Raw genomic sequence first — 23,946 nt, forward strand, 5'->3', positions numbered from 1 at the left:
CAAGAGTGAGGGTGAAACGTATTGACAGTTGGATTGATGTGGCATCAGCAATAATGCAGAAGTTGTACCAAAGAAATTCACCAGCAAAATTGGTTTCCCTTCATAACTTATTGTCATGAGCTTTGGGTAGTCACCAAAAAGAATTGAATAAAAGCTGTCAGGAAGAGATCTCTGTTGCTAGTATCCCAGCATGCTTTGAGCAGTAAAAAACACACAATGCACAAACACATTTTCAAAAGCATGTTTTTTTCTTTCAGTGGATAAGCACCATTAGAGAAAGTGGTGAGGAGGTTTGATCGTGAGGTGGCTGCTCCATCACTACAAAAGGAGCCAATTGAGGTCTTTTTTTTCTCCTGGCTAATCCAGCTGGTGGAAGACCTCCGGGTAGATGCAGAACGTGCTGGTGTAATTTCATATCTCGTTTGTCCTGGGGATTTCACAAGATTGCTTGGGAAAAAAAGATCTCTGGTCTAACTTGCTTAGCCTGCTGAAACCACGACTCAGCACTCAGTAGTGGATAAGAGGGAGAAAAATGGTTGGACAGATTTTTATCAACCATCTTCAATGTGGAGTTAAATAGATGATACGCTTTTAAGCTTGGGTGCCTGTGATTGAAAAGTGGCTACTCTGGCCGACCTGTCAAATAAGGATAGAGGTGTAGAATTCTTTATTGACCCTGTCATCCTAATATGTTCTCTTCTGGCTCCAAAAAACAAGATGGGGAATTCCAAATGGCTAATCTCGGAGGCTTAAAACCAATGGATGACTTCACAATGGCTACCTCCACTTCTTATTTGCTAGGGAACAATTGGGAACATACATTTTTCAGCAAATGGCCAAGCTTCTCAACGATAATTTATTATTTCTCACATTTTGTGTGTATATATTTCCACAACAAAGAAAGATGTAAATGCCACTGTTTATTAGAGGCTGTCAAGTCTCGTGTGTGTGTGTGTGTGTGTGTGTGTGTGTGTGTGTGTGTGTGTGTGTGTGTGTGTGTGTGTGTGTGTGTGTGTGTGTGTGTGTGTGTGTGCATGCGTGCAGTTGCTTCTCATTTAATTTGACCATTTTGATTCAGACAAAAATCTAATTTCCTTTGTGCCTGTTCCTGCTTGTTAAGCCCCCTGGCTGTGTCGTCATTATTCGCTGCGAGTTGCCACAAAACTAACAGCGCAGAACCCACTTTGCATAAATCTTTTAATCAAAGAGAAGAAAATCAAGTCACAGAACTGAACAAACATCACATCCCAGGGGAGAGAGAAAAAAAAAAACACACTCTTTTCTGTTGCTGATTTTCAGACTCGATGAGACAGAAAGAAAGACGATTAGCGGCGGACATTGTTTGCTATCTCGTTTACTTTATTACACACTGGGTCACTCTTTAGTGTGAGTCTTGATAATGATCTAAAATCTAAAATGAAATCATAGTAGACTTTTTTTTTTTTTTTTTAACTAACAGCTGTTGATGTCAATCACCAGAACATTTTTTTCTTCAATATTTCTAGTAGTACAAATACAAAATGTTCAATAAAAAAATTGGAAATTCAGTATTATCATAACAGTTGGAAGGGATACAAGATCATATCAAGAAACGTTACAATATTAGGCAAAGCTAGGAGGGGTTTGAAACAGTAAATCAAGTGAGGCAATGGGTTGAACAGGTTTCATCTACAGTGAAAAACACAGCACGTTGTCAGAGGAATATATGACCATCATAGAGCACAGGGTTTAAAATCAAAAAAGGAGGAAACATTATTATTCAACCACTTTCAAAAATTGTACACCAAAGTAACATTAAAAAAGCTATGATAATGCTGTAAGTATAGAATCTCACCATCAAACCAACTGTGTGAATGAGAGCAAATGTCAAACTGCCACATGTCTGAGGAGGGGGGGGGTCGGGTTTGTGATGCTATGATGGATTACGCCAAGCACGTACAATAATGCACTGACTCATTCTCGCTCCAACAAGTCCCAATTAGAGAAATGCCACCGCTGTGTAGACGCTGACCCCGTCCGCCTGTCAGCTCAACCCTCACAAACACACACACAGGTACTTAACTTTCTCACAAAGGGAAATGACTAAAACAGACTACGGATAAGTCTGCTGAATGCATCCGCTCCGATCTCCATTTTCACAAACTCTGTGATATATCGCTGGGACAGTCGAGCAGCCGAGGATGGCTGTATTTCTTTGTCCTGCGTTGCTGAATGAGGCACCAGCAGTCTAGACCTGTCCAAGCCGCGGCCAAGAACATTATTACACATCAGATTAAAAGCTGCTGCGGGCTGCTGTGGAGATAATACGAATATACAGTGACTAGTTCTCGTATCGGAAAGAAGTTATCTGAACGAGCGTCACCAAATATAACCTGCAAATGTTCCTTGGCACTTTTCCTGCCTGATATCATTCTGGGCTCAAGTTTGAACATTTCCTGGCCTGAATGTGCTGATGCTATCTGTGCTTGACAATTACGTCATGACAAAAACCCGACTACAACAGGGGCGGGTTTGCCCGAAACGATGGGAAAATAATACAAACAGAAACCAAATTGTGTCGTTTAAGCATCACAACAAAAATATGTTACCTCCATTACTCTGATTTTAAATGACAAGTTAACGTCATGATTTGGGATATACAGAGAATTGAGGAAGCGTGTGCAGCAGAGGGGGTAGCAGAAAAAAAGTCTCCTTACTCTTTTTTTATGGCAAATTATTGTGCTTTACACTTTTAATTTACATGCAGTGCATACACCAGAGTCACATTTAGCTTGCAGGTAACAGGCAAATTCTTATTCTGAACTGATAATAGCAGATTAACAGATAATAGATCCAATATGTCCAACAATATTGTAACCAGAGTATCCTTTAAATCTGTAACATTTAAAGCGAACTCAATGTGTGGAAAGGATAAAGTCAGGTGAAAAATTCTGAATATTTAGGTGACATTATTTTAAAGGTAAGGATCGGTGTATCACCTGTGTACAAATTGAAATTTGGGGTATGCAATGCAAGCAAGTCAAACTAGTTTAAGTGACAGTATTCATACCTGGAAACACATAACCACACAACCATAATGTTGTGATCGCTTAAATTGATATTTCTATTGTTTTAGAAAAAGATCAACGGAGTAGAAAACAGTGAAATTAATGATTGTAGGCGGTCAGGCTCATGTGTCACTCATCCTCCCATTTTCAAAACTGTTTCACAAACTTTGAGACTGTAGGCTCTGATGATAAAAGCCTTGCATCTCAAGGATGGTAGCGCTAACACAAACTAAGAATACCCAGTTTACGGCAACACATTTTGATCAGATTTGTACAATATTTGGATGGAAACCGACCTTTCTTCCTCACCATACCTCATTTACTTTATCGAAAGGACGGTGTCCAGTCATAGAGGATAATAGCTAATTTGGAGCTGAGAGCCAGGTCTCCTTGTTGCACGCACAGAGAACATATTTATTGCAAAAAAGAAAACAACAATAAAGAAAGGTGCAGGAGAGGTGTGAAAGCCGATAGGGCTTGTTTGAGTCACCTTATTAGTATTTCTTTCTACAGAAAATGATACACGTCTTACTTTGGTGATTGTGCATTGCATGGTGCAAAATTAAATACTTCTCATAAGCTTTCATTTCTTCTTCTTCTACCCCCTGTGTGCACACGCATCTCAGAGCTCATAAACACATGTATTAAAGCAAAACAAAACTCCAAGTAGAGGAGGGGAAACTGGGGCACAGTGGAAACAGAAAGTGAATTATTATGTTTCACAATGGCACAGAAGCCAAATACAACTACGCTTACAATTTATTTTAATGCTGTTATCTCAAGAGCTGGGGGTTATTATTTAATTACCTGAAGATTAAAAAAAACACATTAGTCTTCATATGATAAGTGGTTGATGTATTTGGTTATCTCAAGAAAACAAAATGGCTTTTTTGTCAAGAAGAATATGAATATTTCATTTTCTTCTCAATATGACAGGATAATAATTGAGACGTGGAAGAATAAGAAGAGAACGAGCAGGGAGACAGGGAGGCGTCTGATTGGTTCATCATAATTGTGCCTCGTGGCGGACATTGGTCGAAGTTTTTACAGGCTTACAGATGACAGATTTTCCTCGTTCCTTTTTCAGAGCACATGAGTTATTAATTTCTGTCAGGATCTAAAGACAATTTCGACCAAAATCTTAAAAAGTGTATCTGGAGGAAATGACTAATCATGCCTTGTAGCCAGTTGTTTCAGCTTGTTGAGATTTTCCTCCATGCGTGCGTCATGGCTCTCCTGTTCTGTGATTAGCATTTTGAAATAACCACAGGAAATTACATTTTTGTTTTCTCATGATAGCTGATTGATTATGTCGTCATGTTGAAAAAAATACAAAGATAATTTTCTTGAGAAATGAACCTCACTGGTGATTTTGAGATAACAGCATTGAAAAGATGATTGCATGCCCGGTTGTTTTGTGTAACAATTAACAGTCATGGGACAGTAATCCAGGCCTTAACTGGCATTTTGTGCATCTAAAAACTTATTGCAAAGAGAGTGAAGAAAACTGATGTATCAGCAGCTCTGCAGTCTTTGTCTCAACCATATCGTCGTTAATAATCCATTTACCACATGTTGTAGATCACCGATCTGGGTGAAGGTTCAGATACATGTAACCCCCCTGTACAACAGCATGATTAATGAGAGTTTAAACATCAAGAAATCTGCATGTTTTTTAAATTCAAAAGACAAATATGTTCACCTTTTTCAGAGTTTGGATTTTTCTCCATCATCACCAACAAAGCTACATATATTCAAAATGTCATTTTATGTATATATATATTTTTTAAATCTTTACCTATCATTGTTTCTTTTTTCAGATTTTCTGTTAAGAAAAACAAAACAAAACATACATACAGTAACCGGCTGTACATTGAAATTATACACATCCACCAAAAAGCTTGTTCAGAAGGACGACAAGAGGAGTGTTTGAAGGAAAAACATGAGTTTAAATCTGGAAGAAAAGGGCGACATTTTTTCGGGAAGCAAACATCAAACAGACACAGAGGTAAGGATGTGTAAAGTGTGCTCACTGTTTTGACCTTCACACAAACCTTCACAGCTCCCTCCACACAAACGCGTGTCTGTCAAAATGACACATCTTTTCTCTTCAGGTTGGATTTTGAGTTATCGTGGTGATCAATAAGCAATTTGTGACTTACTTGGAAAATGGACTCACTTTCAAAGCGTTGTTTTGTTATCCAATTTGATGTAACACTGCAGCCTATTTGCTCTTGTGTGATTACCAATAATCATTCTTCCTCTAGAATCACACCAAAGTTTGAGTCTCCTCTGCTTATGAAAACACACTGGAGTATTTCATTCCATCTCCTCTTAGATAATTGCTTACGTTACCGATGAAACTGGAAGTACAGTGAACTCAGCTGGAGCTTTAAAATTCATTTAAGTTTTGCTATTCACAAACAATAACGTCTGATGGAGCGGCTTTACATCTAATAGTTCCAAAATGCTACAGTTCAGAACCCTTTTTTTATGCCAACACAGCACTTTGAAATTCAGTGAGCGAGAGAGAGCCGTAAGAGTGTTGAAATTGCTTCAAATCCCGTTTGAAATCGTCTCTTTTTCTCAACCGAGTCCTCCTGCTTTCTATACTTTTACACTTCCGCTGCTCTCAGGGAGCGAGATCCGACTGTGGTTTTTCCATCAAAGAGTCTCTGCAGCACAGAGCTGAATCTTCAGTGTTTGGAAAGTCTCCTTTGAGGACGCAGAGATCCGTTCGCCTCAGCTTTGGACAGCTCGATATCAACTGTCTGTCAAAGGGCTGCTTTTAGGTCATCACAACACCGGCATCTCAATTCAGTGACCCCAAACTTTAACCCGAAAAGACTGCTTCACACATCTAACTGACTGGTCCTAGATCAGTTCATGGGAGTGCTCTGGGACTGAGGGAGGGAAGGAGGGACAGAGAGAGAGAGAGAGAGAGAGAGAGAGAGAGAGAGAGAGAGTGAGTGAGTGAGAGGGAGAGACAGTGGGGTCGTGTTTCTCCTCAATCAGACAGACAGGACGTGGATCAGCAGGAGGGAGGAAACCCCCTTCTGGGCTACCGGGTCACAGGTGGCTCTGCTCAAGGGCTAGCAGGGGGCCGGGGTGAGGGGCAGGAACCTTGGCTGTCAAAGCTGGCTGTCCTCGCCTTCCACTGCAGGACACACACACACACACACACACACACACACACACACACACACAGACACACACAAAAGAAAGTGATTCATAACACACATGCTGTTTTTTTTGTATAACTATATATAACAATCTATCTATCTATTTTGTTTTGTGCTCCTGAAACAACACCATTTACATTTCCCATTTAGTACCCTGAGGGAACAGGAGAAAAACATAGGCTAATGGACTGAAAAACATAAATACAAGGAGTGTACAGTAGACTGAATAACTTATATCTTTTGAGATGTAAACATCCTCATGGGTCTTCAAAGTATAAAAATAAAAAAAACAACATTAACAAGAAAAAGAACCACTTAGCCTACGACAAACTTTAAACCACAGCAGTGGCTTAAAATGTGTAAAGTCTGCAATGACAGTTGGAATCCCCCCTATAAAGGGGGCCCCATCAGACAGCAATCACTCACATAATAGTAAATGACTGAATGTTGAGATTCTCTTAATATGGGGGAGAAACATTGAATAACATAACTTAACGCTTGTATTACATCATGGTATTTGTCTGACATTTTTATTGTTCTTCATATTTTTTATTTTGACATTTTAAGGTTTTTAATGTCATTTTGAAATTATTATTGTTTTGTTAGTGTCTGATTATTTATATCATAATGGAGAGGAATGCTGGTTGAATTGAATTTTGTCAAAGTTCCCTCAACAGACTCCAGAATCACCACAGTCAATAAAAATATAGAGGCAAATGAAATATAACAAAATATGTTGTTGGTATATTTTTCAGCATTAGTTGTGTCACGAAATGTTTACATAAATTGTTTTTTTGTCACGCTATCTTCTTTCTGACTTCGCGGTGTGTTTTGAAGTTATATGTACCCACAATGCTTCGGGGATGTAAACAGGAAGTTCGTTGCCATGGATACCGCGAGTTAACCGGGCTGTTAGGGTATCTCAGTTTTTATAGCCTAGATATTGGTTTCTGTTATGTCACAGTTTAACGAAAATGCGCCGAAATAGCTATCAGCAGCGCCAGTTCACGGTTATCACTTTGAAGTAGCCCATAGAAAGCGAATATTATATATATATATATAATATAAGAATATAATAATATATATATATATGTGAAGAAAACTTTTAAACTTTCGAGTTGTTTCTGGACGTACAAAGAGCGTCTTTTCCCCCCTCTGATGACTATGGACGTTTATTCGTGATGGACAAAGGTGAAAATGAAGTCTTCAAAAAGGGTAAGTCAAACCAGCAGGAAAATTAATTGTGTTTTGTCATTTGACTGAGTTTTGACTCCGAAAAGATTTCCAACTTCCAACGCACCTGCACCGGAAGTGCCTCCCAGTAGGCTTCATTAGCCGTATAACAGTCTCAGAAATTATGAAGTTGTTCTTTCTATTTATCAAGTAAATTAAGCCTTAGAAGAATAACTGAAGTGTTTCTTTTTTTTTTTAATGAAAAAACATTTTCTTATAATTTTCACAGGAAATTATGTCCCAATATTTATGAATTCAGTATCAAAGTAGGGCTGCACAAATTGGATAAAACTGAAAACACTATATCTGTAATATATGTGGCAATATTAAAAATAGCCTATACTGCAAATAAAAGCAAATAAATACAGGGTGCGTTCGAATTGTCCCTCCTATCTCCTTTCACTATCCACTTGACCTTAACCCCGGAAGCATTTAAGTGGCGGCCATGATAAGAGCCGTTGGATAAAAGCTAAGGAAAGGTGGGTCAATGCTTCCTTTATAACCTCCTTTAGCATAGGATACACTGGACCATCCTTTACCAAAGGAGATGAGATATGCCGCCCCACAATTCCTTGCGGCCGCAACATTTAAAGCGACTCGCGCATAAGACCGTTCACGGAAATGAACGATGATCGTAAAGTGACACAGATCAGGGATAAAAGATAAGAGACATTTTTATCAAGATGATGTTTTATTCAACATATTTCATTCACTTAAGAATGCTGTGCAGTTGTACATTTGTATGCTTAAAACATTATGTGTAGGTTATATCTTGCATAAATGTAACAATTAATTTCGTACAATCATATTTATTTTGATGTTGATTTCGGAGTGGACAGGAAGCTGATGGTTTCACTTTTGTTACTTGTAGCCTGGTATTCTATGTTTCTTTTATTTCAATCCCAACCTTGTGGTAATTAGGATTATTTCACCGGCAAGAAGGCACAGGGGAAAGTTTTTTAGATGCGTTTTTTGTAGTCCATTTTCTGAACATTGTAGTTTGAACACGGCGGACCCACGTCATTGACCTCCGCCGGCCCGTCGCATTTAATTAATGTGGCCTAGTGGAAATGTGGTCGGATTGTCAGAGCAACGCGATCGCCTTTCCCTAAGTCCTTTATGAATTCTCCTAACATCTTTCCTTAACCTCATGACGTTTTCCCCGGGGGTTAAGGTAAAGTGGATAGTGAAAGGGGATAGGAGGGACAATTCGAACACACCCACAGTCTTTTCCCTCCTGAATCCCCCAAAGCTGTTTTTTTTAACCTCTTAATTGGCACCAAATAATCTGAGGGTAGCTGATGGTTAGCTGGAGCTTCATCTGACTGCATCAACGTGTTGTTGAAGCATGGTTATCAAACAGGTTAAATGTGCACAATGCCTATACTAATAGAAAAACAATTTATTCTTTAAATATTATAATTTTTAGTATTTATTGCAAAAATTCTGACTTTTGCGATATGTTCATTGCGAAGGTGATATTGTGATAACGATGCCATTGCGATTTATATTTATTGTGCAGCCCTATATTAAAAAAAACACAAACGCTAGGAATCTATAATTAAACAATGGACGGTCGATGCTTGGTCGAAGTGGTTGGTTGAAATGTTCGGTTATCTTCAAGGTGGTGGATGACGTAAAACTATGATTTCAGACCTTTGCTTTTCAAATCCTTGCTTTGCAGCATCAACAACTACATCAGGTTATTTTTAGAACACCTACATGCACCTGTCATTTCATTTCATTTTATCTTTCCTTCTGGGCTCCCCAAACCAAACTCTCCTCACGATACAAATCCTCTGCCTTTGAGTTTCAAATCTGGGCAACCAGCATTTTTTTAGCGAAGCCATATGCTCCTCCTAAAAGTTGAACATGTCCAGAATACTCCTCTAGCGCCAACATACCTCCTTTTCTGATTTCTTGGACTCCAGCAGGGGGTGCCAGTGTGCAATGGGCTTCCTTGGGTAAGCCAGCATCTCGTTCCAGTGGTCCCTTCCAAGTCCCTCGGCGTGACACCCAACCCTCATAACACCAATGATCTCATTGTGACCTACCCTGTGGGGACACACATGTACTGTATTTTAAACGCATGTGACTCAACCTGACAAGACATCTCTTACATCAGATTGTTGTTCATCATTAGGAGAAGGGGGTTGTGTAATGAGAGGAGACACACATCTGAACCTGGGTGTCCTGACGATTGATACAGCTACTCTGCAGCTGACTGTCCCAGTAATTGACTCATCTCTGGATGGCTTTGTTCCATTAATAACGTCTGAAGTGTAAATGAAAGCTTTCATTATTGACACAATAAGTGGATTATTAATATTAATAAAGCTGGATTTAACTCCAGCAAAGAAAAACAAAACATGCTCCAAAGAAAGCAAAGGAGGCTTGATATCAAACTATCGTTTCTCTTTGTATACCAAACACACATCCCGACCTTTAACACATGTGTTCTCATTCTGTCAGCTGTCTGCACCGAATCCACTTTTTCCTTTCCTGTTATGGATTCATGTTGTGTAAACAAAAAGCTCCTGTTGTGCAGCTCTTTTTCTTTGAAACTTCAACTGGCTCGATTTCAAAAAGTATGGATTATCCTCATTTTATAACTCACAATATGTCTTCAGAGTTCAGACATGAAATACATGACACATACTGGACCACACAATTTGTGATATGAAAGAACATGTGTTCAACTCAAAATCTTCACACTTAAGTGAGTGTTGAAACAGCTTTAGTATCAAACTCTTTAGAGACCCAATAATCTCCAACTGAAGTCACATTAAGCTAAAGAGATCTTTTAGTGAAGGTGGTCTTTAAGCCCTGATATGAGATGTGATGCCGAATACGAAGTTAGTTTGAACGTACAAATCGTAGTCCATGACAGAGATGTGCAGGCTGACGTGGTCCATGCTGTCTGGCGGTATGTCAAAGATGATGGCTTCGTTGTAGGTGGGATTCAGAGTGTTCTTCTTTATGCTCGTCTTCTTCTTTTTCAAGCGTCTCCCGTCACATATCAGAGACACTTTGACGTACGGATCTAATCAGCGAGGGGATAAGAGGAAGAAGAACAAGGACAGATATAAAGTGACTCCATCTAAACAGGAACTGCTGATAATGAAAAAAGCCACCATGTTTGGAGGCTCTCCAACTTATCCGTCTTATTTAGGAAGCTGCCAGAGCGATAATTAGTGTGACGATCAGGTTTCTGGGACTATTAAAAAAAAAACCACACAATGTCTGCATTGACTGCCAAGACGTCTTCAAAGATGTCCGCGAAGATACAGCCGTCAGTGTCGTGTTTCATCACCCAGTGCGTGTGCGTGCGTCTTCTTTTTGGTTCCTACTTAAGCATGAAAGCCCCCCCTGGAGGACCTGGCATCGGTAATGTGCATAAAAGAAGATGAGTCAACACCTTGTGTAAACAAAGGGGGACGAGGGGGCCATAGATAGCTTAAACAGCATGACTGAAAGAGCTTCCTGATGAATGCTGATTTCAATCTTCATCCGTCAGAGGCAAACCGCCTCGCATGATCCATTATGCCACATTTTAGTCAGATGTAAGCTGCCCTAAATCTATAAACAACAAAACAGGAGTGCTTGCTTTGCAGCCCAATATGCTTGAAGGCACAATTTGATAGCTGCGGGTTTATGATGCACAGATTGAAATAATGGCAGGCAGCTAAACCCCCTTAAACTCAAGGGTATAAAAATGTAACTCACATAAGAATCGTGAAATGTCATTAAACATGGGAAGTTAACTGCCACATTTACTCTGAATTACCTGAACCCTGGCATTTAATACACAATGAATGTCACTTTTTACAAGTGATATCAGTGTCGCAGGGAAACATGGAATGGAAAAGTGGAACAGAGCTCTATTAAAATAAACAGACCGCCTGCAACTGTTTGCTGACAATGTCCTAATATCGCAAGAGATGAATATTAATAACTGCTGAAAGTACACACGACACAGCTGTGGAGAAAACTCCTCTGTTTGTTCAACTAATCTGAAACGCTTACAATTGAATATTCAAATGGAACCCATTTATTTTGAGCCGCTGCACCTGCACGAGAATCCCACAGACACATGCAGAGTGACACACACACACACACACACACACACACACACTCGCACACACACACCTGAGTACCCGGTGATGTCCATGGCTTTCAGGTTCCTGCACTTGATGACAGTAAGTGTAAGTCTGCCTGCGGTGGGCAGGTAGCAAAGTGAAAACATGATCTCCCCGAGGTCGACACTCTCCTGTGGACACACACACAAGCAAAGTGGGTAAAGTGTTTCAGTTTCACATTTACAATGCAACACTGATGCTGTTGATTCAGGGTCATGTACAATAAGCGTCGCCTCTCATCCTCAAGGTCTGTTTCTGGCTTCACTTTTATATTCAATTCATGAGCTGCCTGTTGTAACTGCCTGTGGTGGAGAGCACACGCTCATCGGTGCATAGTAAAAGAAAAGTACTAGTATAAACCCTTTTATGAAATCACAACAACATCATACATTTTATGATGGCCTCTTGTGCCCATAAGTAATAAATACAGAGTAGTAAACTAGCTAATTAGAGCTTAGATTGGACATGACGGGGTTTAAAAGAGAAGTAATGTGATGCAAAATAATGCAAGTTCTCCATTTGCATTTTTGGCTTGAAAAGGAACTGCATTGTGTTTCTTTTGTTTGGTAATTGCACCCTTGTTTGGAAAATCAGATACAAGAGGGACACAGGCTTATTGTAATTTCTGTTTAAAGACAAAAGGAAAATGTTTAATTTTAAAGCACAGTGCAAATTAGAAAATGAGTTTTATTGTCTTTAATAACATTAAAAAAAAGGTTTGACATTTTGAGAAAATTAGGAATCCGTTCAGAGCTTAATGGAGACGAGACTGACAGCACTCTCATGTCTGGACTCTGGGCTAGAGGTGGGAGTTGGCTTGGCTTAGCTTAGCTTGGTACTGTCCAACACTCAATACACGGGCACTCCTAAAGGCCTTGTCGAAAGTCAGGAGGTTATACAACACATCATTTTGACATCAGTTGGAGGAAAACATCTTATATGTGCAAACTTACTGTAAGTCGTTAACTTGGTTGCTAACAGGTTAGTTAGTTCACACTTGTCCAAAAGACAAATATAACGTTTCCATCAATTCATGTTGTGCAACTCTGCGCAGGTAATCCCTCCTCTGTGTAGCAGACCATACCATCCCAGGTTACTAAATGAAAGTGGATGGTCTATCACAGCTAATAAGCTCAAATTGTGTAGCCAATTTTTGGAACTCTAACTCTCCGTCCCCCAAAAGGTCAGCACTGTCAGGACTGCTTGATCTTGGAACAGTGTATGTTATATAAAAGATACGTAATCTAATAAAAAAATATGCAATGTAAATGTCTCCAGTCTTTATGCTAAGCTAAGTGTACCACCTGTGTGGTGGAGCTCCAAAGATAATACATTCACATGAGGTTGATTTTCCAAATTAGCATATTTATGCAATAGCATTTGTTAATGATGATGTTGATGAAATTTAAGTGCTAGAGTAGTAATTCATCAAAAACAAATTATCGTAATTAACACTGAAAGATCTTTCCCTTTATTGTCTTTTGCACTTATCTACAAGAAAGTATAAAAAGGTCACTGTGCTGCGGGTGTCATAGGAAAAAGTGGTGCCACAAAAAGTGAGAAAAGGAAACCGGGCTTCATTTCAAGTCCTCGAGGTTATTTAGATTTCAGTATCACCTTGAAACAATTATGTTTGATTCTGAAATTATGGCTGACTGACTTCGTAAAATCAACTCTCATTGCAGTTTTCATAACATTTGTAGGAAATATAATTTATGTTACCCAGACATCATCATCAATCAAGACTGTAAATTAAAACAAACCAGAGAAGACATCAAATGTACACCTCGGTAACTTCAACATAATGCTGCCCTATTACCCAGACAATCACAGAGTGAATGAGTCTTAGAATTGCAAAGATCCCTTGAGATGGACTCTAAATTAGTTTCTGGGAGAAAAAAAACTTTCCAAGCACACACTATGTACCCACTAAAACATTAACCCTTCTGTGGAGAGTCCTGTATGAGTACTTGGGTAATAGTCTCGAGTGGAATACGAGTGTTATCTGTCATGTGAGTTCTTAGCCTGTTCTTATAAACTGTATCGAGGACCCACAGACTCTTAATCTCTCTGAACGAGCTTGGTGAGAGCCTCGCTGATTGACAAATCTCAACACGTCTGTTGGAGTGCTGCAGTCTTAACGTCTCTTCACACACTCAGAAGCAATTTGGCTCTTCTACTCTGTGGAAGTGAGGGATTTGGTTTGAAGGGTGTGAAGGTTCAGCTGAAATGTGAGACCACGGCAAAAATGTCAAGTGCTGTAAAAGCATGAAGTGACACTTTGATTGTCCTTGTATGAACACAGGCTGTTCTGGTGCCAGTAGCCTGTACTGCATTAATCATGTTTTAGCCACGCTAGCCGCAGGACTCAAGAGAGCGCAGTGCCAGACTGTTGGTCTTCTGTTATTCAGTACACAACTTTGGTCTGTTGTTCAGTCAGTCCTTCTTTGGTCTAAATGTAAAGGTCCAATATGTGAGATATCTACTGAATTAAATCATAGAATGACATTATTACTATGTCATCAGACATTAAGGAAACATGTTGTGATGAAGTGCCGGCTTCTCTGACAACAATGCAGCAGCCAGTATGTCCTCCTAATTTTCGATTCCGGTGCAGAATGGTTTGTTTTTTGTTTGACCAGAGGAAGGAGTTGTTTAGACGTTGGACGCCCTTCGGCTTGCCAGGCAAACAGCAAACCAACAGGTGTTGCAGCGATGAAAGCCTTGCCATATTTCTTCTAAGCTTGCTGATGTAGAAACGTGGTTAAACTAGGACGAATATGTGAGATGCTTTTGAAAAACAGACAGATGCAGAGCTGGTTTAACACTGAAGCTTCAGTATTCACAAGCAAGATGCGTGTACAATGACTCTGTGGAGGAGGTGCAGGGGGGGACATAGCTGTCTCCAATGTTTTGAATTTGGTCTGCAGTACCCATTTTAAACACAGGTGACAGAGGTACATATTTCTCCTTTAAATATCTAATACTACAATTTTCGATGGATTGCCCTGGGTTTTTTTGCTGACATTGTTACCCCCCAAACTATCCTCTTGTGCCAACATAATTTCAAAGTTTCATAACTATTCAGTGATATATCTTACTCTGGTGAACTGGCATAGATTATTTTCTCAACATTCATTGTTCTAGGATTATGGTTATGAATGACTTTCTTGGTTCCCTAAAATATATCTGTTGGAAAGTTTGCTATGAAATTTAATAAATGGGTAGTCATACTCCTTGTGATAACTGTAATAAATAAGATTATTCCTTAATTCAAATTATGTATTGCTTTACCATCAGCAATGGCTGTTGATGTTCAGCACTGATTTAGGAAAACTTGTCAAAAAGACATTGATAATTTATCATTTTGACTGAAATGTCACAACAACTATAGTTGAATTACCATGAATTTTGTGAAGACAGTTACTTTTCCGTCAGGATGATTTGCAATAACTTTCTCCAGACTTTTCTACCAACATGAATTTATAGTGTTCATATAGTGTCATGTTTTGACCATTTTTTAAGCCTATTATGAACCTTAACTCTGGTGCTCGTCGGTGGTGCTGCATTGGTTTGTGTTTGGCCGTTCAACTGTTAATCAATGAATATCACATCATTCTGTTTGTCTCACCTCTTTTGCTTGAGAGTATCTTAAGAGCTTAAAAAAATCGCTTTACATGATATAGATGCTATGAAGCCTAGTTCTTGCAATGCAAACTTAAGGAAAAGAAGAGACTCTGTTCTTAGAACAATGGGTAAGCTTCTCAAATTTGATATGCCTGTTTTCATTGCAAGCATGTTCACATATTCACATTAGAATTGGGACCTAAAATTAACAACAATGTAGTCTCAATCTTTTCTAAAATCTAAAAATCTCTTGTCAAGTCATGACCCATTTGCCATACTATGCATCTATATCAAAGCTTTATTCTCTTAACTGGATTTTACAAAGGAATCATTCACACAACTTGTTCTTTTAGTCTCCTTTAGATTAAGTATTCTCTTCCATTCTTGTCACCGATTAGCACCTAAAGACCTTCTCGAAGTAATGTGTTCAATCGAATGCACATAAGGACTGGTGTGAAGTCGACGAGAACGCCGTTCTCCTTCAGACTCTTATCTTAGCAATGCTTAGTAAGTTGGCTTTATTGATGAATATCTCTCCTTGATCTATGAACTGAGCCGAGCTGCTCGCTTTTCTCTTACCCATGCTCCCCCTGCTCAATATGAGCGTCTCTTCCACTCATTAGGCTCCACTGTGATTTCAAAGCAGTGTCTTTATTTCACCCAAGACTTAGATTAAACACCACTTCATGTTTGTTTTTTTGTTTCTACTCAGCCACACCATCTGTGTTTCTTTATGTTGCCAATCTTGAATTTAATGTGAGCAAGGGCTTTTGTCATAAAATCATTTGGTGGTTCAATAAAGTTTGCGTGCCAAGAAGAGGGACGCCTTCTTTTCTGCCAACTAAGCAATAACCACGAGGTTATTGAACAGCCCTTGAAGAAGCTCAAGTTCAAAAGCTGGAGTGGGGAAAACTGTCAGATATCAGGTCTCAGTAGAGGTGATTAAATCATGAGGGCTGTATGGATCCAGAATCAAGGAGTACTATGCTGAAAATGGTCCCTGTACATCATCATGAGTCAGTTGAGTCAGAAATTTTGTGTTTGAGATTTAAGCACCTCATGGCTAAATGTACTCCCTTTATGCTTTTCCCTTTATTGTTTTAAATAAGTGAAAATTATGGTAAAAACTGAGCTTTATGTCTCATTCTTCACAAGGCTTTTGCTCTTTGATAACTTTGTTACCATTCGATTCACATTAAAGGGCTTCTGCCAGGATTTCATTTGAATAAGAATAACTATTCATTATTATTCTTACTCCTCCTTTCCCTTCTATATTCTTTATTGGCCTAAATGTAGTTTAAAAAACAATTTACCCTGCAGGTTTATGTTTTGTATGTGGAAAAAAAAAATGCAAATGTCTAAATGAAGTGTATAATTTTTAAACTAGTTCAGGGCAACTAATTCCAAGTATGAGAGACCGAGTCAGGGCCAAATTACCTCAACAGCTAGACCCTGGTCCCTCTGTAAATCTGAGGCCCAGCAAACCACAGAAAGGGGTACGACTGCCTGCAGTGGCACTGCGTGAAAAGCTGCTGTGGCACCAGCGGAGAGGCTGAAGTAGAGTGAGAGCTAACCTGTTTTTTTTGCACTTACTGCCCCGGGCCATCTACAGATCTCAGGCCCTTGGGCAATTGCCCAGTTGCCTGAATGGTTAATCCAGCCTTGGACCTACAGTAGTATGTGCAGGGACTGCTTGATTTAACCAAAAGTGGAGAAGATGTCTTGGACACATGACCTCAGTGATGTCATTGGTAGCTACGACCTGCCACCTCTCTTTTATCAGTTGTGTGGGGAAACTAATGAGGTCTCAAACATCTTATGCCCGCTGTTTTTAAAAGCCTCTGGATGTGAAAGCAATAAGGCTCGAAGACATTTCCTAAGCTAGTACATCTTAAACGCTATGCATGCACATGGGGTAGTAGAGCACCGCGGCTTCAAGGGTTTCAAGACCAGTTAAAATGTCCCCTCCTGTGCACACATAAACCTGTCCTTTACTGGCATACATTAGCGCTGATTGAGCATGAATTAGCTCTACGCCCGCTGTACAGTAACAACTACGAGACCACATACTTCATAAATAAGATATATGGCTCCTAAAGGCACCTAATCTTTTTTTGTCTTATATTTTGCATTATATAATTATTTTTTGTTTTCAAATCATGAGATGTTATCCATGTCTGTGTTGCTTCTTTTTTCTTTGCGTCATTTTGATTTGTTTGTCTCTTCTTTTGCTTCATGGTTAATACATCTCTACCAAATATCACAGGTAGTTCCTAACAACAGAAGATGGATCAAACTGTAACTTTCCCAGCTCTCAGTTTTAAATAAATCAGAGAAACCTAGAAACATGTGACCCTAAAATCGAGGTGCGGACGGAACCAGGAACCTCTGTGAAAAATCACACCCCTACTAATGTTACTTACTGTTAGTCTGAGAGAGAGAGCCTGGATATGTTTGCCTTCTTGTCTATGGCTGAAAAGTGTCAAGTTGACTCCCTTTTGATTTGTTTCTTACTGTAGACAAAGTACAAAGAACAAAACTTGTACAAATTGTCTTTGACTCCTGATACCAACATGAGGAAAGCCCTAAACACCCACTGCCAGCCAGCCGTTCGATTTCATGTCTTTAGTCATAAACTTTATTCTTTCACGCACAATTGCACACACCCTCAATACCTACAAAGGGCCAACAGTCAGTCACTCTTATAAACTCAATGGAGGGATTTGGCACCAGAATAGACCTAGTTCTATTTAATCACAGCACAATGTCTAAGACCCAGTTCCCAAGAAATAGCTTTTTGCTGCTGTTTTTAGATACAGACAAATACCACACACTGTCTGAGCTCTGGTCTTTGAATAGTTTTGTAATATGCACAAAAGTGTTATTTATGTGACTCTTTCTCTGTGTTTCTAAAGCTGGACAGAGAGTCATTGTTAGTGTGTACACTGTCCCAACTTACTGTACACATTTTTTGTCTGCCTTGGCGTATGATATCATAATGAGACGCAAGCGATGCTCACACTATGCTGACCAATTTGACCCGGGCCGAGGCATGCACCTCGCAATGATCGTCAACATGGCTCATTAGAATCTTAACGGTCAAACAAGCTCATTACAGTCCGAACGCCCCTCTTTGAAAGCAGTCATGCGGGACCGTGGAGTTGCTAAAAGTGCAAGGCGGCTGAAGAAAACTTCTGACATGGCAGAAATCATCCGTCAGGCAGAACATTGATCGTTCAGGGACTTGAAAGGGGTCAAGATCATGCTGCACGTCAAACAACAACCCATTTGAAAGTTAGAAGGGAGTGACAAATCCAGAGCTGAAATGTGACAGAAGATGAACAGGCTTTAAACTTCCCACCAAAGTTCCAGAAAGTGTCAATGTGACCTCATTGAGCTCATTGATAACTTGGACCCATGATTGAAATTCTAACTTATATGTATAGATTGAAATGTATACTCTCTCAAGATCTAGGTCATGCACTTTTATATAATATATACGCATCTTTTCAGAGTCATATCATACCAAATCTAGAAGAGAGAAAAAGCTGATTGATTCTTACACTGGTGGCGTATTGGATGTCCCTCCATATGTTTGTCTCCCTGGAGAGGTCGGATGTCTCAAACAAGTTGTCCAGCACCACCTCCCCGATCATATCATGCCGAGAAAACCGATCAAAGTCAAAGATGCTCATATGCAGCTTCCTGATAGCCAGCTCCTCGTAAGGCACGGGAAACTGGAAGCTCTCACTGAATGTGGGGTTGAGCGTCTTACGGTGGACGCGAGTCTGAAATTTCTTGCGGTCAGGCAGGAGGTAGACCTTCACGTAAGGGTCAGATGTGCCGCATAAGTCCTTGGCGGGAAGGTCTACCGCCTTGAGGATGTTGACCAGGAGAGCCTCGTTTTCGTAGTCATACTTGAGAGAAAAGTTGATGGAGCCACAGTTTCTGCTGCTGCCGTTCTTAGATGAATCCTCTGAATCCAGGGTCTTCTGCTGGTAGAGCTCCGGCTGGATGCGACCAATGCTTGTCGGCTTTTCGTCTTTGTCTGGCACATAGTCATTTCCCAGGTCTAGACTGCTGACTTGCATCTGTCTGGGCAGGTGTCTTTTGAATGAGTTGTGCCTGCGGGGATATAAAAGGACAAAAAGATAGGAACAGAGTGATAGAGAATATCATTTAGTATGTGCTGATGAAATTAATGAAACATTAATGGAGGTTTTTAATTCTAGACACACACTGACATGACCTCAAAGACCTTGCACTAGTAAAGGGTCACTTATTATGTTCCCTTATGCAACCTCATGTCCTCTGTTAAATGTGGTATTGATCAGAGATTACAGCAAACATCTAGCTGAGTTCTTTCCTGTATGAGAGTAACTAGTTTTTTTAGGCTATGGCCGATTATTAAGCTTAAGATTGACTTTCTGTTTTTACACTCTGTTTATCATGCAACACACACATAGGCTGAAATATACACATGCACAAACAGGATCCTATGGACATGCACTAATGGAGAGATTCCAGAGTGACGGAGCTGCCCAGAGCCCAGCTGGTGGTGGGGAGGGGGTTTGGTGCCTTGCTCAAGGGCACCTCAGGAAGTGATCTGGTCCGCACCGGGACTTGAAGATTAAGATTTACTTTATTGATCCCCGCAAGGGGAAATTTCATTTTTTACACTCTGTAAGTCATGAACACACACATGCAGAAACAGGATCCTATGGACATGCACTAATGGAGAGAAGCCAGAGTGACGGAGCGGCCCACAGCGGGCGCTCCTGAGCTGATGGTGGGGAGGGGGCCTTGCTCAGGGGCACCTCGGCAGTGGTCAGGAGGTGATCTGGCACCTCTCCAGCTACCAGACCAACTTCCATATTTGGTCCGCACCGGGACTTGAACCGGCGACCCTCCGGTTCCCAACCCAAGTCCCTACAGACTGCCGCCCTCAAAGTTCAAAATGCATAAAAACAATCACAGATACCTTTTTGTGTCTTCTCTCTCATACCACAGTCAAGCTTGTCAAATTTTGTATTTGGATGCTGGTTACTAGTCAAACGTTCTATACTGATGCTGTGAAATTCTACTTTTCTTTGCCTTGCAATGAAATTACATGACCTTTTGCTTACAAAAAAAATGCAACATATCACAAAAGGTCCATGAGAAATAAAGAGACAAATGTCAGGTCTTGATAAAACGGGCTGACGGTTTGTGTCTGAATGCTACATGGAGCTTGTTGTAGTATTTTTTTGTTGCTGTTTTTCAGTTCAACAAAGGAAAACAAAGCGTGCTTTTAAAGGATAACTGCTGTATTTTTTCTTATTAACATGGGTACAGTCAACTGGAATTCCTGAAAGTACAGCTTAAGCATTTTTTTTTTTTTACTTCCCTCTGTTTTATTTGTCCTCATAAAGAAACCATCACATATAATTAGTTTTACTATAATGACCTCCACAGAAGTGGCTCTGAGGCAGGGAGTAACACGATCTACAGTATTAATTATAATTAACTTGTTAGGCAACAAAATTGCTTAGATCTGGAAATTTCTACCTTCATTAGTGATGCATTAGGGGTACTTTGTGCCTAGTCTCTGGAAATGCATAATGTGTAGAAGTGAGGCTTTTTTCTTCATTTCATGTTAGATTAAGGGATGTTCTCATGTTCTGTCTAAGACTCTATGTTTACATGAATGCGTGCTTGAATTTACCCCTGAGCATATTTTCACATGAACAACAACATGTCACTGTCCTGTGTAATATCAGTTGTACAGACGTGTGTGTGTGTGTGTGTGTGTGACTAACCGAGTGGAGGAAGCCGGCTCGGTGGTTTGTCTCTGCATGCGTTGCGTGCGGCGCAGGAAGTGCTCCCTCATGGAGAGCTGCACATCGGCGGGTATGTCAGGGGATGTATGGCTTATCTTCACTGCCGCCTCCAGGAAACCCATCGAACCCATGGGGTCTTTCACCTTCTCCGTCGCCATGGTGACCAGTGGCTGCTGGGGGCTGGACAGCGGGAGAGACGGCTGCAGCGGGCAGAGTTCTGGACCGCAGTCGGGGGTGAGGGACGGAGTGGGGAAGTGGGCCTTAGTCCGCCAAGGCTCGACGCACAGCTTCCAGGAGACCAATGTAAGAAGGCCCAGCAGAGCCAGGCCGCAGACCACAAACACCCCGAGCAGGAGGCCAAAAGTAGCGTCTGGTGGTGAACCGCGGGGACCAGAAACAGAGGATCACACAATATGGACAAACAGATGGTGATAACATGGGGGAGAGAAGAGAGAAAGAGAGAGAGATAGGCAGTGCATTAGGACATGATTTTTTCAAATGGTCCAGTGCTGTATCGGTGGTTTCCATATGAGACTAAGGATAGCCAGCCAAGTGTACTGGGCGATGTTTCATAAATATTAAAGTAACCTCCATTAGTCTCCAGTTCAGCCAAGGGTAAGGGAAGCATATTAATGTAAACAGGATTCAAATGGGACTGCTATATTCACTCATGCGCTCATACATACACACGGATAATTTTCTATTACAGGACTCGCTTTGTAGGAGAAGTAATTATAGTCGCATGATAAAAAAACGTGCAGAATGTAATGGAAAAAAAGGCAGAAAACATTCCTTGGATTTTTACCATGAAACAGATAAAAGAAGCCTGGCAGAGTCATTCATTTTTTTCCGGCATTTTGAATATGTTTCCTGCGGAACAAGCAGCACACAAAGACCTGGAGACGAACCAAGAATGCTGACAAGCACTCTGCAATGAATCACAGCGGCACTGAAGGGAAAAAAAAGAACAAACACAGAAAAAAACGTTGTATCATCTGGCTTTTGCCCTTGAGACTCTCGCCAGAGTCACACCACTCTTGATTTAACAAAATTATATTTTTTATAAGCTGATATGCTTGGATTGGTTTCCACACCTTTCAGTCGAGGTGCCCTTTTCTACACGCCCTGATTACAAGGATTTATCTACAATAACTCAGGATGAAGAGCGCCTCAGGGGCCACCTTCAGAGCATGCCTGAACTCCTGTCTCTACAAAACACTCCTCGGACGGTGGAGAGCTGCTTCATGGCACAGTGAAGTAGATATTTCACGACGTTTATCTCGCTCAACTTTTGCTCACTTCAGCAAAATACAGGAATCAAGCTGCTCTGAAACCTGCGTGTGAGATTGTCCTTTTTGCGGATGAGATTTATTTGATAAATTATTCATATTGAAATATCATCTATTTCATATTGACAAATACTCACCATTCAGTAGTAGAAGTCAAAGTCTTGCATTCACATTTCACACATTAGCTAAAAATGACAAATCCACAGTCATTACCTTAGTATTTAAAAGGTATTTTCTGAGGTACTAGAGTAACTTAATACAACTCCACAATGTTTCTGAGAGAGGTATTGTCCCTTTCACACCTCTATATTTATGTCACAGGTACAGCCATAAAACCAAAGCTTTTAAAATAATGATTTAACACATATCTATCGAGATAAATCCAGTAGATCCAACCCTTTTTGGATGCTTACAAAGTAGTAGTCTTAGTGGCTGTTAGTTGTTTGCCATTCCACAAAGACCCCCTCTAAACTTCTCAAACTATATGATTGAAATACTCTAACATTTCGAGGCCCAATATCCAATGTTTCCAAAAAAAGACAACATTTTTTACTCCCCCACAAGAAACACACTGTTTAGTTCTTTAACTTGTCTCTCCCAATATTCATCTCACAAACCCTCAGTTATATCCTTCAGCCCTTTGAAGGGACTCTACCCCTACCATCTGATCAGCTGGAGTAAACTTACTGTTCATTTTAAACTGCCATAAAGTGGGAATACTCAGGTACCCATTGTCTTTGATGTCAGATTGTATACGTTCTCTTACATGAACACTTGTATGGCGAACACAGTCACAGTGGACGGCTGTTCGTCATGAGAATGGTTCCACTCTTTCTTTCTTTCTTGCCACACTTACTTTCCCAAATGTTGCAAAGTGTTTTGCTCATGATGGAATAATGTTGAGTCTCTATAAATTATATAACAATGAGTACGTTTTGGGTCTGCTCTTTTTGCAAAGTGTCTTCAGATGGCATTCATGACTTGGCTCTATACAAATGAAGATTGATTGGCTAACTGCATCTTTAATGTTTAAATTGTCTTTATGGACCTAAAAGCTGTTTGAACACTTGGACAAATTATGAGCTTTCATGTTCAAAATTCAAACAAAATGTCCACTAAGCTGAATTTATAGCTAAGCCAAGTGGTGGAGAGATTTTGAGTCTGGAGGATTTATGCCTGAGGAGGATTTCTCGGCTGTCCACAGCCCCGGCCTCTCCATGTCATCTGAGATTTCACACAGCTCTCCACAAAGCTTCGCCCTCGCTGAACTGTCGCTCGCGGTCTTCATCCTCCGTCACAGCAAATGGAAGCAGACCCTGCGCCGTGCACTGCAACGCAGACACCCGTGGTGACAATCTTTTGCTACAAGATGCTATGACAGCCGAGAAATCTGTAAGTGAGAATTCAACTTTGACTTGTTTTTAGTATTTTGACCGCAGAAGCGCCCTTCAAAAGAAAGTTCAATTTAAGTAGGGATTTAAGAGTAAGTCCGACGCTGCGGGGCACCAAACTAATCCAGACAACCGGCTTCCCCCGTGTCAGGAAGACATTCTCAGCCTCTTCAAATCTTCAAATATTTCAAAATCAATCAAAAAACAAACAAAATGTAT

At 40.3% G+C, this 23,946-nt stretch overlaps 1 protein-coding gene across 1 annotated transcript in view; it reads right to left on the reverse strand.

The window, feature by feature from the left end:
* Positions 1-1,183: 1,183 nt before the first annotated feature.
* syt6a (synaptotagmin VIa) overlaps positions 1,184-23,946 on the reverse strand; it is a 69,295-nt gene continuing 46,532 nt past the window's right edge. Inside the window, exons 2-7 of the mRNA XM_061058087.1 lie at positions 21,027-21,417; positions 18,792-19,353; positions 11,612-11,732; positions 10,334-10,505; positions 9,367-9,517; positions 1,184-6,204 (exon numbers count right to left, since the gene is read on the reverse strand). Coding sequence (XP_060914070.1) covers positions 6,133-6,204; positions 9,367-9,517; positions 10,334-10,505; positions 11,612-11,732; positions 18,792-19,353; positions 21,027-21,417 — 1,469 coding nt within the window. The 3' untranslated portion in view covers positions 1,184-6,132. The remainder of the gene's footprint in view (positions 6,205-9,366; positions 9,518-10,333; positions 10,506-11,611; positions 11,733-18,791; positions 19,354-21,026; positions 21,418-23,946) is intronic.

Source organism: Labrus mixtus, chromosome 15 (assembly GCF_963584025.1).
Source record: "Labrus mixtus chromosome 15, fLabMix1.1, whole genome shotgun sequence".
NCBI lineage: Eukaryota > Metazoa > Chordata > Actinopteri > Labriformes > Labridae > Labrus > Labrus mixtus.